Source organism: Camelus ferus, chromosome 13, assembly GCF_009834535.1.
Source record: "Camelus ferus isolate YT-003-E chromosome 13, BCGSAC_Cfer_1.0, whole genome shotgun sequence".
In the NCBI taxonomy this organism is placed as follows: domain Eukaryota; kingdom Metazoa; phylum Chordata; class Mammalia; order Artiodactyla; family Camelidae; genus Camelus; species Camelus ferus.
This window is the reverse complement of record NC_045708.1, coordinates 45,635,270-45,647,990: the sequence shown is the minus strand read 5'-3', so window position 1 is coordinate 45,647,990 and position 12,721 is coordinate 45,635,270. Positions and strand designations below refer to the sequence as shown.

At 40.6% G+C, this 12,721-nt stretch overlaps 1 protein-coding gene across 8 annotated transcripts in view; it reads right to left on the bottom strand.

Annotated features, from left to right (window-relative positions):
* PATJ (PATJ crumbs cell polarity complex component) overlaps nucleotides 1-12,721 on the bottom strand; it is a 291,845-nt gene that overhangs the window by 189,433 nt on the left and 89,691 nt on the right. For all 8 annotated transcript variants that reach the window (XM_032494431.1, XM_032494436.1, XM_032494434.1 and 5 more), the window contains 2 exons: nucleotides 9,621-9,744; nucleotides 4,684-4,858 (listed from right to left, as the gene is read on the bottom strand). In XM_032494431.1, coding sequence (XP_032350322.1) covers nucleotides 4,684-4,858; nucleotides 9,621-9,744 — 299 coding nt within the window. The remainder of the gene's footprint in view (nucleotides 1-4,683; nucleotides 4,859-9,620; nucleotides 9,745-12,721) is intronic.

Here is a 12,721-nt window from a genome sequence, read left to right as displayed (position 1 = left end):
AAAGCCAAGATGACCTTTCCTTTTCTGTATACTTTTTTTTCATATAAAGTTTCTACATACTAATCCATATGAGGGTCAAGCAAACTCAGCACCACAAAATGAAATAACCAGGAAGCGTTATGGTTGTAGCTAAGTTATCTCAAGATTTCGTTTTCCATTTAACAGACAGATTCTACATGGCAATTTTGTGTGACACACCACAGAGAATATGAGTATTCAGAACTAGGTAGATCGAGCACCAGTGTTTTCCAAATTGGAAGGGTTAGTTATCCAAGTGTACACGACAACTTTAAAGTTACATAGCAAATCATTACCTGACACCAGTGCACATACAGAACTAGGCACCCCTGTACAGTTTAAAATGGCACAGACATGATGCTAAGTAAAAGAAGCCAGATACAAAAAAGTACTGATTGTACGATTTCATTTGTATGAGTTCTAGAACAGAAAAAATAATTCATTAAGAAACAAAAATTCAAGCCATAAAGGGTAAGCCGCTTCCTTAGGTCTTCCTCTTTTAACCTTCTGTAGAGCCTGGATTAGCAATCAAGTACCTAATTATATCTTCAAAGGCATTAGTGTAATATTCCTATGCACCTCTTGTCTTAATTTCTCACATTCGTCTTTATCTGCAGTGTGGCCACAGCTGTAAGAGCATGGTAAGATCGGGGAAGTGTCACATACGTGAGGCCATAAACTCCCTGGAAACTTCCCCTTTTTCCTCTCAACTCAAACATTCCAGAATAGTCTTCTCTCAAATGCACATACTTATCCTCTCCCTTACCCTCAATCTTCTACTAATATTCTGAATTGAAACAAATAATTTTTGGCAGTTGAACTCAAAGGTAACCTATTCGATATCCACCATTTACTCAGAGGGCACTAAATGCCAGGCACTGTGCTGGGAGCTTAAACTATAACAGTAACTCATTTAATCCTTTCCCCAACTATGATGCCTGCTTCCCATTTCACCTCCCATTATTTGTAACAAAGTACCCAAAGCCTGAAAGTATTTCTTTTCATTTGCACCCTATTATACCTTCAGCATGATTTATTTTTTCAAGTTTCTCTCACCTCAAGTTCATCATCCTCCCAGGCTTTAGCCCCTGACACCTTCCTTATTTTACTTACTGTGAGTTGATCCTTTTTATTGCTTAAAAAATAATCTGCACTCTCCTTGAGTGTTTTATAAACTCAGCAGAAGTCAACACCCTAGATACACCTGAGGGCCCTGAGCCTAGAGCTGTCACCCAGCATTACTGCGGCCTTTCATTAAACAGTTTCTATGTTCAAGGCATTATATGAAGTCCTTTACATTCACTCTTATTCAACCACAGAACTGCCTGCTTTACAAGTGAGGAAATACAGACACAAGGGAAGCCCTCCCAGGGTCACACAGCCATAAATACCAGAGGACATCTGAGCAGTACCACAGTGTATCTCTACTGCAGATCTCCTACTAGTCTGAGAAATGCCACCCCCCCCCCCCACAGTGGGCACACCCACGCCTTTAGGCAGCAGGTGATGACAGAGGTGAGTTAGAAAAAAATGAAGCCAGGTGAATTCTGAAAACATGACCTCAAGTTACTTTATGAAGAAAGGATACCCAGAACGAGATCACTCATTCCTTTCAGAGTTACGATACTCCGCCTGCCCACAGTCCTCCTTTCCTCGAGATCTCCCCTTTCAGGGTACATCTGACCTTTTAATATCAGTCCTGCCTCCAAAGGTAAGGAGGAGTTGGTTTGATGCAAAAGCACAGTGCACACTGAATAACTCTGCTGGGCCCTACGCAATAATTAATGCAAAGAAGAAACTGTAAAATAGCATTTAGCACTAGCTGACACCCTGATGATCTGAAAGACTATATTCTGAAAGAATCTATGCATTACTCAGGAAGTCTCCTGAGTGGCAATAAATACTCACCTATGAACCTAACTCTATGGGGCAGACTCTGAAAGATTAAAAGGGGGAGTTTGATTTACAGGAACTCTTCTGGAGCCTGCAGAGATTTACATATAGCCTGAATCTATGACAGCAAGCCAAGTCAAAAAAAAAAAAAACATTAAAATGCAACACTGATCTCCCAAGACAAAGGTTAGGTAGGAGCCCTTAAATGCCTGTGCTGGCATAAGAAATTAGCTTGTCAAAGTACTCACTTTAGGAGTAAAGTGTACCTTCTCTCCTTGAAGCTGGGAGAATTGAATGATACAACTGATGGAACACTTCATCTTGGGCACAAGGGAGGAGGGGTGGGCTTGGAAATTTGTTTAAATCTTTTCCAGTTTACAGTTACAATTCTATAGCTTGAAGAGCAGCCTCATTTCTGAATTTGGCCAGATTCAATTATTAACACTCAGCACAAGAGAAATTTAAAAAACAAGTGTCTCATTTGAAAAGTAACTTGATCATATAAGAAATTGAAACATATTCCTAACTCTTCCAGGACTTCCACTGCCAGGCACCTCTCCTAAAGAAACAAATCCACTGCTGTCTGACACTGCGACCCTCCGGGAGCTGGTCAGATCCCTCACTCTAGGACCCCGAGCCCGTCACCTCCTCCCCTCTGCACTGTGGTCCAGGTCAGCTGAGTGAAGAGCCACCAGATTCCTCCAACTAGTCGGGCCGACTGGTCTTTCCTTTCCACTCAGAGATGAGCTATGCAGAAGTACAGACAACTTTTTATGAAGTTCTACCTAAAACTCTAGGCAAAGGGCACAGGTCACTGAACAGAGAAGTGATGTCATGTAAATCTGAGATACTTCATGTATCAACACAGAATCTTTCTTGGATTAAGGTTTCAATAAAAGCATTCAGGCCAATTAATCCCACCCTATCTCTCATCCCTGTTTTGCTTTGCCAACACCTCCAACTCCTTTGTTTGCTTCTCCTGTCCTGTACTCACAGGGCAACACCGCTCTGGACCTTCCTCCAGGTGTGCTTCTGTTCCCATGCCCCATCCCCAAGGCCCACCCAGCCAAATTACCTGGCACCCTCCACAAAATCTCCTTCAGTTGTAAAGAAACCACCCCACACCCCAACCTCTTCCCTCAGTGTTCTCTCACCCTCCTCTGTTCTCCCAGCAGCTTCTGCTTCTCTGCCATGGATGCCAGCCTGGAGAGGTGACGCTCATCCTCACCCCCCGGGAGGCTGGAAAAGGGAGTCACTGTTTTCCTAAACTCCTTCCCACCACTAGGCCAGTACTCTCCTACCCGTGTTCCAAAAGCTAATATCTACTCTGACAGCTTTCCTTTGACGGCCCACTTTACTAGCTCCCCACCACTTCTTGAACAACCCTTCTCCTCAATGACAGAAAAAAAAATCAAGGTCACTGGGTAAGAATCTCCATGGATTCCTGCCCTCAAGGTATTAAGATTACCTGCGTTTGTACTTTCCTTTCTGTCTTGGCACCTACCTCCATGGGGGACCTGAGCTTCCTCCTATCAAACTATCAGGGGTGCAATGTCCTTCTCTCCTCCCACCCTCTCCAGGGACTATTTAATCACCCACTCTCTAGCATCTGCAATTCCTTCTCTGGATCTTTCCCAGAAAGATACACATCCATACCCACAGCCTAGGTAGCTGTATATATAACTCCCCCTGGCCTCAGTCCCATGATACCCTCCAGTTGTCCTGGTAACACGCATTCTTTCTGCTCGTTTCATGAGCTCAAAACACTAGTCTGCTCTTACTTTGTCCAATTTCTGATCTTCCGTTCAATTCTCAACCAACTGCTCTCTGATTTCCACTCTAATCAAACTGTTCTACGCCTACCAAGGGCATCCATGTGACCAAGCCCCGTGAAAATGTTCCCATTTTATCTACCTTGACCTTTTTGTAGCAGGTAACAATAATCTGTAATGACCCTTTTGTTAAAATGCTCTCTTCCCTTGGTTTCTATGTCAAACTCTAGTTCATCAGTTTCCTTCTATCTTTTGTTCATTCCACTTCACTATCTTCTTCCTCCATTCATGCCCTTCCTGCTGTGCCAGACTCCACTGTTGGCCCTGTGCTCTTACCGCTTGAGCCTCCCACGGACTACTATTCAAATCCAGGGGTTTCACCTACGCTTGATCCTGTTCCCAATTATCTACATCAGGACAGACCTCAACATTAATCCCCAGAATCATGTATTTAATTAATTCCATTTCACTTTGCTGTCCTATGGATACTCGAACTCTCAACACGTCCCACACCAAATTCACCATTTTCCCTTTCAACCTGTTCATGCCCCTATAATCTGATGCCAAAGAATTAACAGCCCCGCTAACCATCTGCTATCCATCTAGTTTCCCGGTTCAGAAACACAGGTCCTCCTGCTACTCCTTCTCACTCCCAACGTATTATAGTCAATGCCCATAGATTCTCTAACTCTTAATTCCATTCCATCCTTAATTTGTCCTCGAGTACTTCTTGCTCCAGTTGTTAAACTCTTAGTTAACCTCCCATTCTCTAAGTAAATACTCTGTGTAATCCATTTTGCACACAACTATAATACAAAATTGTATCTATGGTACAATTTTAAGTACATAACATTCTTACAGTAATTGTGTAATATAGTGGAATTTATTCATAATATCTTCTGCATTTTTCCAAATGTTCTACCATAATCATGTTTTTTTTCAATAGAAGCAAAGAGAAAACTATTTTGTAATGTGAGAACAAAGAGAAATAATATCATACCATGCATCAGTGGCATATCTAGAAGACAACACTCCTGTATATGCTGAGGCCTTAGAAACCGTTTGAGTCCTGGGGAGTTGGTATAGAGGCAAATCTTCTTGCTCCCTCCTCTGAACCGCAGCAGGAAGTTCAACAAGCAAGCCAGGACCATGGACATCATTTGGAATCATCATGCCTAAAGAGCAAACCCAGATGATAGTGAACACACGATACACTCATTCACTCTTCATTCATTCAACAGTCATGGAGATCTACTAAGGGCAGGCCCCTCCCAGGTAGAAGACTCATTTATATTAAATTAAATAAGTGAAATTATTTCATATGTTAGATGGTGACAAGCACTACAGCAAAATATAAAGCATGGAGGGGAGGCAAGGAACGCTCAGTGGAAGAGGGTTACAATTTTAAGCCTCACTGAAAAGATGACATTTTAGCAACATGAATATTTTATCAAAGGAATCCCCTACTCAACAATATTTTGATCTCACTACAAACTTTCCTTTATCAACCTAGGCTGTCTCAATTACAAGCACACTGACATTTCACTGATTTTTTTTAAAAAAGAATTCTGCAGAATAACAAATAACCAAATAAAAACACATTTTTAAAGGGGCTTTCTTTATAGATTCCAGAATTCTTTTACATCTGTTACTTTATTAAATTCTCTCATTAAACTATCAGTTAGAAAAGATACTGGCAACCATATTTTATAGATGGGGAGTTCCAAGCCAAGGAATTTCGCCAATTAGAATGTGCAAAGTTACCTGACATGCCATGTGTCATTTTGCCATTTACTGAAAAAAGGAATAACTAGGGCAGAGCTGTGCACGCAGCCCTAAGGCACGTGCTTAGAGACCTGCACCCAGGCTGGCATAAACGCATCAATCACTCTTAGGATATACCCCAGGATGCATTATACCTAATCCATTATAAATTCCCAGCCAATCTTTCTTCTTCATGTTATACAAATATTATGAATACCGCACCAAGTGCCTCCCTTAAATCCATACATTTATAACGCATTTTGGAGGCCTGGCTTATCAGAAAATTAGAGATGATCACTAAAGAGATATAGACATTCTTCTAAAACTTCTATAAGCATCATCTAAAATTTTCCATTTCTTCATACTGAACAAATTTTCTAGTAAAGTCACTTCTACTTCTGGGTTTTATCTTGTCTAAACACTTTGGAATCAGGATCTAATGAGCTGGTAATGCAACGGAGAATCTGAAGGCGGGGTGGAAATAACTATAACACTCAGGTGTGTTACAGGAAGTCCCAGGCGCCTACCCCCCATCCACATGCACCCTTCCCTCCCAGCCACTGGGCCTGCATTCCCGCAAGTAGTCAAACCCCTATGAGGGCCCCACTGCTCTAGCTCTGCCTGCATCTACCCCCTTACCCACTGAGGAGGGACCAGGGGTGGGATGGAGATTCTGGCAGGAACGGCCTAGAACCAGAGTTTAAAGGGCAGAGAACTGGCCCCATTTGCAAGGCTACTTCTCATCCAGCTACGCTGGTAAAAGCAGCCTATTCAATTACAGCGTTGGGTTTCATAGGTTGTGCAGTTTGCTTAAAAGGTTTCATGCCCTGCTCTGCACAAGGGCTGCCCGTACCCTTTGCCCACTCCTCCTCCACGGACCCTTGGCAGCGCTCAGGCACACACCTCTCCTCCCCCATGGTGCCTCACGCGGGCACACTTTACGGAGCCATTCACCAAGTGCACCGTGGTAACCAGGAGCCCGTAAAACAAATCAAGGCCTTCAGGGCCTGTGCAGTCGTCAGGTAATAGCCACAACAGGAGCACAAGGCTTAGGAAAACAGGGAAGTTGAAAAAAAAAAAATTTCCTGGAAAATGGAAGTTAACGTTTCAGGAGAGGAATAGGGGAAATTTTCAAAAGGTTTATACTTAGTGAGGTGTACAAATAGACTGATAAACAAAATAAAGGCAAGAAGAGCCCACGTAGAGAAGAGAATGGGTTACTGCACAACTTAGCAACTGAGAAAAAAAAAGAGGGAACTGGGATGCTGCTGAATCACCACACATGAGCAGCATGTCACCTTCTCGTTCAAACACTATTTCTTGAGCACCCACTTCGGTAATGCAGTCAGATACAAGCCCTGCCCTCCTGGAGCTTGTCCTAAGAGACAGGCATGCCAGTGTGCGAGCGACAGCGGCAGAAATTCCTTCCGAGTCACTGGAGGCCCACTCCAGGGAGGGCCAAAGACTGGGAAATGCAACTACTTTCTGTCTGAAATCTTTTAACGCTATATGTATCACTGATTTGGAATTTATCTTGTATGCTTTACATTATTAATTATGCTAATTCATATGCTTAGTTTCACAGTCCGTGAAGGGTATAGGCTCTCTGAGGACACACAATTTTAGATTAAGCACAGGGGAAAGGATAGCCTTTGACATGTAGGCTCTCAGAAATAACTGCTCATGGATGAATCTAAAATTGCCTGTTACTAACAAAGTGGGCAAAGAGCTACAGATCTGAAGGCAGCCTTACAGGACAACTTAACCCAACTCTTTCATGTTACAGCTGAGGAAGTGGAGAGGCTCGGAGAAGTGGACGGGCTTGTCTGGTGACAGCAGGTGATGGCTTAGTACTGAGGGGCCTGCGACTGAGGCAGAGTCTGCTGTTCCCTGGACAGGGCTCTCAAGAGCAAAATGAAATTCTGAGTAGAATTAATGCAATGAGCAAGCTGCTGAAGTCTCTACTGACTCTGTATCAATCATTTCTCAGCCTACTTGTGGTCAGCGCTGGTCCAAATGATCATGCCTGCCTCGTACCCCTCTGGAGGCTCTCAAAAAATTTTCCAAAAAACATGTAGTTATGAACGCTTTTCTGGTGAGGACAGGACTACGGAATACAAGTGTAGCTTAACTCCTAAAGCTATAATCTCGAAAAATAAATTCCCAGAGCTTTGCCAAAAATATTAGATTAAGGCAGGATAGTGGGTTGAATGGTGGCCCACCTAAAAGACATATCCCTGCCACAGAACCTATAAATGTGACCTTACATGGAATAAATGTCTCTGCAGGTGTAATTAAACTAAGTATCTTGAGATGAAACCTTCCTGGATTATCCGAGTGAGCCCTAAATTCGATGACAGGTTGGAGACCTAATGACAGGAGAGAAGACATGGATAGGGAGAAGAGGAGAGGGCCATGTGAGGATGGAGGCAGAGATTAGAATGATGCAGCCACAAGCCAAAGGATGCTGGAGCCACCTGAAGCTGAACATGACAAAGAACAGATTCTTCCCGAGAAGCTTCAGAAGGAGTACAGCATCTTAAGACTGCTGGACTCCAGAACAGTGAGAGAGTTAATTTCTGTTGTCTGAAGCCACCAAGTTTGTGGCAATTTGCTATGGCAGCTCTAGAACACTCATACGGCTGCAGAAGGCAGAGGAAGGAACCTTGGAGTTGCTTAGAGAATACATAGAGGTGGGCTCAGAGGAAGACTGGATCATCCCATGAGGACAAAATCCCTCTCCCTACCTTTTCCCCAACTCCACTCTCCTCCTTACACACACCCACCCCATGTTTCCAGTCTACTCCTTTCAGTCCTGACAGTATAAAGCAGTGAGTGGTTCTCAATCAGGGGCAATTTTGCCTCCCAGGGGACATGTGGCAATGTCTGAAGATATTCTGATTTTGATCCTGACTAGGGGTGGGAATACCACTGGAAGCCCTGGTTAGAAGGCAGGGAGGCTGCTAAACATCTTACAAGGCATAGGTAAGCCCTCTACATTGCTATAAAGTATCAATGGTAATCAAACAGATATGGACCATTAATTCACTTACTCATTCATTTGTGCCATAAATCTCCTCCAAGTATTTAGTAGTCAGAGGACTACAGAAATGTGGTGAATTAAAAAAAAAAGTATAGTGAGAGTTTTGGTGAAAAAAGTCCCATTTTTCTTAGTCACAGTCAGTTTATAAATTATGAAAAATAGGATAGGTTCATCTTAGATATTGAAAATTAACTACCCTAAATTTTTTAAACAATTAACTATTCATGCTGTGTTTCAACCCACAGGGAACTGACAACTGTTCTCTCTCAGATGCCTTCAATCTTTAACCACATTAAGAATCCCATTCTTTAGATTTTACCTGACAGAAGGTTGAATTCATACAATGTAACATAACTTTCTACAGCGCTCTCTCTCCGAACAACATATTACCATGCAACACGGGAACTGCCCACAGAGAAAGACTTCTCCTGTGAGTAGAGTCAAAACAGGTGAAGGACCGCATAAATCCTGAACAATGGCTCCATAAATCCCAGCGCTAGGAAAGAACCTGTTAGTCTCACCTAGGGATTTTAATATTATAACGACATTCAATATTTCAGTGTCGTATGAGGAAAGATTATTTTTTAAAGTCAAGTTTTCAAAAATATGTAAGAATCAATATGGGAAAAGGCAAGGAGAAGCACTATCCTTTCAGGATTCTTTAATGGAAACTAACTTATTAATGTACCCATATTGACTATAATATATGGCTATAAAAATGTTTCATAAATGTTTAAAATATGTCTTTCCTTATTAATATTTAACAACCCCATTCAGTGAGCTAACAGTATCACTTAATAGCATCAGAGTTTTTAATATATATTAGTAGAGGCTTATTTCTGATTCAGCATAAGATACTAGTTTTAGTTTTCATCCACACAGCTAATAAAAAGTAAAAATGAAGCAGGGAAAATGCAGCCCTCTCAGGAAATAGAACCTGAAAGTTCTAAGTGGAAATGAGTCATGTTATTCTTCTAGATATTTTGAGGCAGATTAATTAATAGGCAGATTTCAATTCAAAATACTATAATGAATGAAAATGTGACAGTAAAATTCATCACATACACAAATAAAACTGAAAGATTGCAAAATAATGTAATTTGTGTTTATGAGAAACGAAAATCACACACCTAAATCCAGACTGCTTTTGGTTAATGAATTAAGATCTTCCAGATCGTCATATCTGCCTGGTTGGCTGTTTGCTTCAGTGCAGGGTATGGAGGGTAGGGAATCGATGCCAAAATTTTCTTCCATCTTGAGAGGAAGAAAAACAGAAATGCATTAGTACTTTATGATAAAATGTGGAACACCGTAATGCTGTTCCACCCAGATCATAATGACAGTGGAAAACTGGCCCTGCAAACAGGCCTTCTCAAGTAACGGTTTATACCGCGGTAAGCAGTAACAAACGCTGGTAACCTAATACCTGCAGGAGTACAGGCTCGTAAAACCTGTTTTCTCCAAACACCGGGTTTTTTAACCCCCTCAAAAAAAAGTTTTATAAACATTAATAAGTAGATTTAAATAAACATTTACCAAGGTAGAAGAATAAAAGATCTATTAAGTCAAGCAAAGTCAATGGTAGATATACATTGCATCCTGGATCATGTTGGATCATGACTTAAATGGCTTCACTGCTGATCCTGAAACACCTGGTGAATTTTCATGGCTCTAAGAAACACCTATGAATTTTCATAGTTCTAAGCCTTTGCTATGCCCTCCTTCCTAGCACTCTTGTCTGCCTGGTGAACAAAATGTTCCCCAAACTTAAAACCTACGGGTAAGTACAGTCAGTACTTACTACACTTTCCGTATCTTCCTTTTATACAAATGTCTTTTATGGTTTTCCAAAGTTACAATCTTCCAGAACGTACAATTTTCGCTGATGTATTATTATAAAAACTTTAATATGTTCTTTAAAAACTTTTACATGCATGAAATTAAATGATAACATCATGGCGAACCATAGAGATATATCTTAGTTCATTTAAGGTGAATAATACTATGTTACTCTCTATTGTTGAGAATCTAGGTTGTTCAAAACAAAAATATGAATTATATTTTTCACAACAGTCCATGTTCTTTCATTGTTACATTGATCATACTTTAGTGGTAAGAAAAGGACCTCTCATAAACTGAAGAACCACATGTTGTTAGGTTTTGCCAAACAGGTTATGAATATAGCTGAGTATATAACTGTATCAGATACATAATGGAGCCTACAGTACATAGAATTCAACTCAAATATTAGATAGAAGTGAGAAAAGAGACATGACTACTTACTTGCCTAGAACAAAATAAGCAAGAACTTCCTAGAGAAGGGAGTAAGGAGGAGATGGAGGCACTGAGTATTTAAAAAGAAGACATTTTACAACAAGTTTTGAACTGTTTGGACATTTTTTAAAAAATTAATAATTATGTAACTGAGGAAAAAGAATTGATGCCTGAATCTGAGATTTTAACACACTGAGTGTGAAAGGTTAGACCTTTAGAAAATTCAATTCAGAAGCAAATAAAAACATAAAATTATTCTCAGGTAAATAATCCTCAGGAGAAAAAAAATCAGATCTCTAAAAAAAAAGGACTTAGACATTTCTCCAAAGCATATATGAAGATGGCCAATAAGCATATGAAAAGCTGCTCAACATCACTAATAGAGAAATGCAAATCAAAACCACAATGAGATAACACTTCACATATAATTTAAAAAACAAACAGAAAACAAGTATCGGTGAGCACGTGGAGAAATTAGAAAACTTGTATATTGTTGGCGGAAATGTAAAATGGCATAGCTGCAATGGAAAACAATACGGTGGTTCCTCAAAAAATTAAACAGAATTACCATACGATCTAACAATTTCACTTCTGGGTGTCTACTACTCACAATGTGGTTTTTGAACAGATACCATACACCAATGTGCATAGCAGCATTGCTCACAATAGTCAAAGATAGAAACAGCCCAGATGTCCTTCAACTGATGAAAGAGTGAACAAAACATCGTATATACTCTCAGTGGAATGTTATTCAGCCTCAAAAAGGGAGAAAGCTCTGATACATGCTCCATGTATGAACCTTGAAGACGTCGTGCTAAATGACATAAGCTAGATACAGAAGGATAAATATTGTATTATTCCCCTTGAGTTACTAAGAGTGGTCAAATTCTTAGAGACAGAAAGTAGAATTATGGCTGGTTGCCAGGGGATGAGGGAAACAGAGAATGGGTAGTTATTGTTTAGTGGGTACAGAGTTTTAATTTGGGAAGATGAAAGAGTTATGGAGATGGATGGTGGTGATGGTTATGTAATAATGTGAGTATATTAATGCCACAGGAACTATAAGCCTAAGAATGGTTAAAATGGTCAATTTTATGTAATGTGTATTTTACCACAACTAAAATAAAGAACCAAATCTATAAACCTTGATGGCTCCACCCTTCAACAAAATGGAATAAGCGAATTACAGAGAAAGATAAACTTTTAGGTAGTTGGGTATTATCTGCACTCCACAAATGCAGTCCCAAATGGATATCATCATGAAGACAGTAGAGATAATGTTCCTCCTTCTGGAGGGCACCCTCTAAATGGAAGAGTGTTGGGAAATGCATATTTGTAAGGCATCTGACTGTGTTTTTAAAATCCACCCAGATTTATAACACTAGGCAATAAATTACCATCATGAGGTCCACCATGAGAGAAAAGCAAATAAAGATCCAAGTCCATCCTAATCATATGGGTATAACTATTATGGGGGATCAGAACGTTTCACTCAGAAATACGTCACTTTGGCATAAAGATTATTTTGAGCAAAAGACAAATGAGAAAGGGCAGCCTCAGAAAAGCTCTCCATCTTCCCGATTCTCAATCACCAGAGACGACTCTAGACTCTTTTCAGCTCAGAGATGGCACTAAGAGAAACGTATAAGACAAACCTTACTAAAATAAGCCTATCTTCTATCAATTTCCTCCATAATACTTACCTTCCCACAGTTTAAAAGACTAAATCCCCTCTCCTTTGTCTTGTCACTTTTCCACAAATGCATTGTGCTGTGTTAAGATGCTGTGTCTAAGCCCAAATTCTAACCCCACCTTTGAGTGACTCTTCACTGAGTTTCTCCTGCCAGTATTCCTGCTGCAGGTGTTAATAGACTGTTTTTCTTTCGTTAACCTCTTTTGTCAGTTTAATTTCCAGGGCCCCAGGCAGAGGAACCTAGGAGGGTAGAGGAAAAAGCTT